Source organism: Nansenia antarctica, assembly GCF_963989245.1.
Source record: "Nansenia antarctica genome assembly, chromosome: 2".
Lineage (NCBI taxonomy): Eukaryota > Metazoa > Chordata > Actinopteri > Argentiniformes > Microstomatidae > Nansenia > Nansenia antarctica.
The window spans coordinates 22,816,267-22,819,286 of NC_137675.1; the positions used below are offsets into that span (position 1 = coordinate 22,816,267).

At 46.2% G+C, this 3,020-nt stretch overlaps 1 protein-coding gene across 1 annotated transcript; it reads left to right on the forward strand.

Annotated features, from left to right (window-relative positions):
* acp5a (acid phosphatase 5a, tartrate resistant) lies at positions 1-1,844 on the forward strand (the record flags this gene model as incomplete). The annotated part of the gene is made up of 5 exons (XM_080522849.1): positions 1-91; positions 265-464; positions 680-804; positions 1,007-1,352; positions 1,593-1,844. 5 exons carry the CDS (start codon positions 1-3, stop codon positions 1,842-1,844), a joined length of 1,014 nt encoding a protein of 337 aa, XP_080378975.1.
* Positions 1,845-3,020: the final 1,176 nt, after the last annotated feature.

Genomic DNA, 3,020 nt, shown 5'->3' on the forward strand with positions numbered 1-3,020 from the left:
ATGGCATTCTCCCTGTTTACCATCCTGCTTATTGCCCTCCCTATAATCCACTGCTACCCAACTACATTCATGGACGTGGAGCAAAAAGGCAGTAAGTAGACCCTGCTTGTAAACTTTTAAACTATGTTTAACTCCTTCTCCCATTTGGACAAATCCAAACTAAACAGATTGTGTGGGAAGAGGCTCTGACGTTTCCCTCATGTTCGGAGCTATTACCTATGGCCTGTTAATGATGGAAACGTGACTGGATTCTGTCTCTTCCAGAAAACCGCACTTCTCTCCGGTTCATAGCGTTGGGAGATTGGGGAGGAGTGCCCTACCCTCCATACATCACCCCTGTGGAGACGGCTACGGCCCGGGAGATGGGCAAGGTCGCCGAGCAGATGGGAGCGGACTTTGTTCTGGCCCTCGGTGACAACTTCTACTACACTGGGGTGGACAGCGTTGATTCGCCGAGATTCCAGGTCAGTTGGGGGTTTATGACCCTCCACTGTTGCATAAAACGAACTAAAACAAACTTTTAGTACTTTCTCTTTTGCTTATCAGAAGCTATGTTTTGCTTCACAAAACTTGTGGAAAGGATGCTAAAGGATGTTAAAAGTTAGTATTTGCAACAGACCTCGTCATACTGCGTTGAATTCATTACTGATGCAATTGTCTGGCTTGACGTCTTCTCCAGGACACCTTTGAGCGCGTATACACAGCTGACTCTCTCAACATCCCCTGGTATGTTCTGGCTGGCAACCATGACCATGCAGGAAATGTCCGAGCCCAGATCGAATACAGCCACAAGTCAGACAGATGGTGAGAACGATGGCTGCTGAGCCACTGAATGGATGTATGGCTCATTAGTTGACCTGTTCTTGTCTTTTTTTCCCTTAGTTTTGAACCTTGAACTGTTGCCAAATCTTGAGTCGTAGGACTCGAGACTGGAAAGTCTTGGCAATTGATTCGACTCATTCTGCTTTTTGTTGTCTTCCATGTATTTCCACTTCCTGATTCTCAGGCGCTTTCCCTACTATTACTATGAGGTGAACTACCGCATCCCCAACACCAAGCGGACCCTGAGCATCATGATGTTGGATACTGTGATGCTGTGTGGAAACACAGATGACCTCAGCAGTGCCCAGCTCCAGGGGCCTGTCAGCGCAGTGGATGCCAACCGTCAGCTCATCTGGCTGCAGAAGAGAATGGCCCGGTCCAAGGCAGACTTCTTACTGGTGGCCGGTCACTATCCAGTGTGGTCAGTGTCCGAGCACGGCCCTACAGAGTGCCTGCTGAAGAGACTACGCCCCCTGCTGCTCAAGCACAAGGCCACTGCCTACTTCTGTGGCCATGACCACAATTTGCAGGTTTGTAGAATGTTAGACTCTTGGGGAAGTTTCTTGTTCTTCTATTGTGTACATTAACAGGGGTCCATTGCTTGTTTAATGAACCCCATCAATGAATACCAGATTATTGGTGGTTAAATTAGGTCCATATTAGATGTATTGATGACTGCAGTGTTAATGGCTTACAACCTAAAACTGTTCAAGGCAAGTTCAAATGCCCACAACTAAATGTAACAGTAACGATCTCCTTCTGCCTTTTAGTACCTGGAAGAGTCTGATGTGGGCTACGTCGTCAGTGGTGCTGGGAACTTCCTGGACCCTGACATCCGTCACAAGGACCACGTGCCCCGTGAGTCCCTGAAGTTCTTCACAGGGCAGGCCTCCACCCTGGGCGGCTTCGTCCACGGTGAAGTCACCAAGGACAAGATGACCCTCACCTTCATCCAGGCCAAGGGGACCTCACTCTACCGCACCGTCCTGCCCCGCCGAGACGTTGATGACCTGGATGACTGAAGTCACAGCTGACATGACACTAGACATGACTGTTCAAAGTAGAATGTTTGCAGGCTGGCAGGTAGGGTTCATTCGTGGATGGCATATTTGAGTTTATTTTAAACTTTGGCATTACAACTTCGATCCACTTGCCTAGCTGTAGAATGGAAGAGAATAAATAATAAATGTATTTTAATAAATAAGGGGAGGGTTTTTGAGAACCGAATGAGTGTCTTTTTAAAAAAAGAAAAGAAAAGTTGAACGCAAGATTTTTATTGTCCTTTTTAAATAAAGATTACCTTTGAGAGAATTACTGACTTTCTTGCTCACACAAAATCCAAAGGTTTTGTAATGTGTCTGTTTGCTTGAACTGTTGCTTTGTTTTCTCAACTTTACTGTATTTTGGCCAGGGGTGGAGCAGCGATTTTTAGTATCTGTTATAGAGCACAACACACAGAAGCAGATGCCACACACAAACATGTGCCACGCAGGTACCTTTGCAAGTATTTTTTCCTGGCCTGGTGGGTTGGTCAAATGGCTGTGATTGTCTGGATGGCCGTTCAATCTAATTGAACCAATAGCTTTCCATCTATGGGGAAATCAGTTTCGTTTCATTGGCGTTTAACGCTTTCATGATTCAATCATGTTTCTGTCAAAGTGCGCTGCGACGCGCATGCGTGACTGACTGGATAGACGACTCATTTGAAGTCGCTATAAAGGGGTCTGCTAAATGCCGTGAATGTAATGACAATTTGTGTTTGTGGCCACTTTATATATTTCACTGCATCTCTAGTGAAGGGGCAGTGGTTTTTGTGGATGCCCTTTCCTTTTCTTTTTATCCACGGGATTTCAAGTGCTTTATTATTACAATAATGCTAGTGGATTAATGTTAATGTTAATTTTATTTATAATGCGCCCCCCATCCAACTTTTACATCGGCCCGGGGCGCAGCCCGGGTAAAGGAACAGATAAAGACAAGGGCAAACAGACACAGACTACTTAAACGAACATCTCAAGGGATACAATTTACAACAAATAGGGAGTAGACTTAGGGAACATCATTGACGAAGAGGTGGGTTTTTAACTTGGCTCTAAAGGAGTCCAGAGTGGGGGCAGACTTGATGGCGGAAGGGAGCGCGTTCCACAGGGTCGGTGCTATCACCGCAAAGGCACGGTCACCCTTCCTCTTGAGGTTGG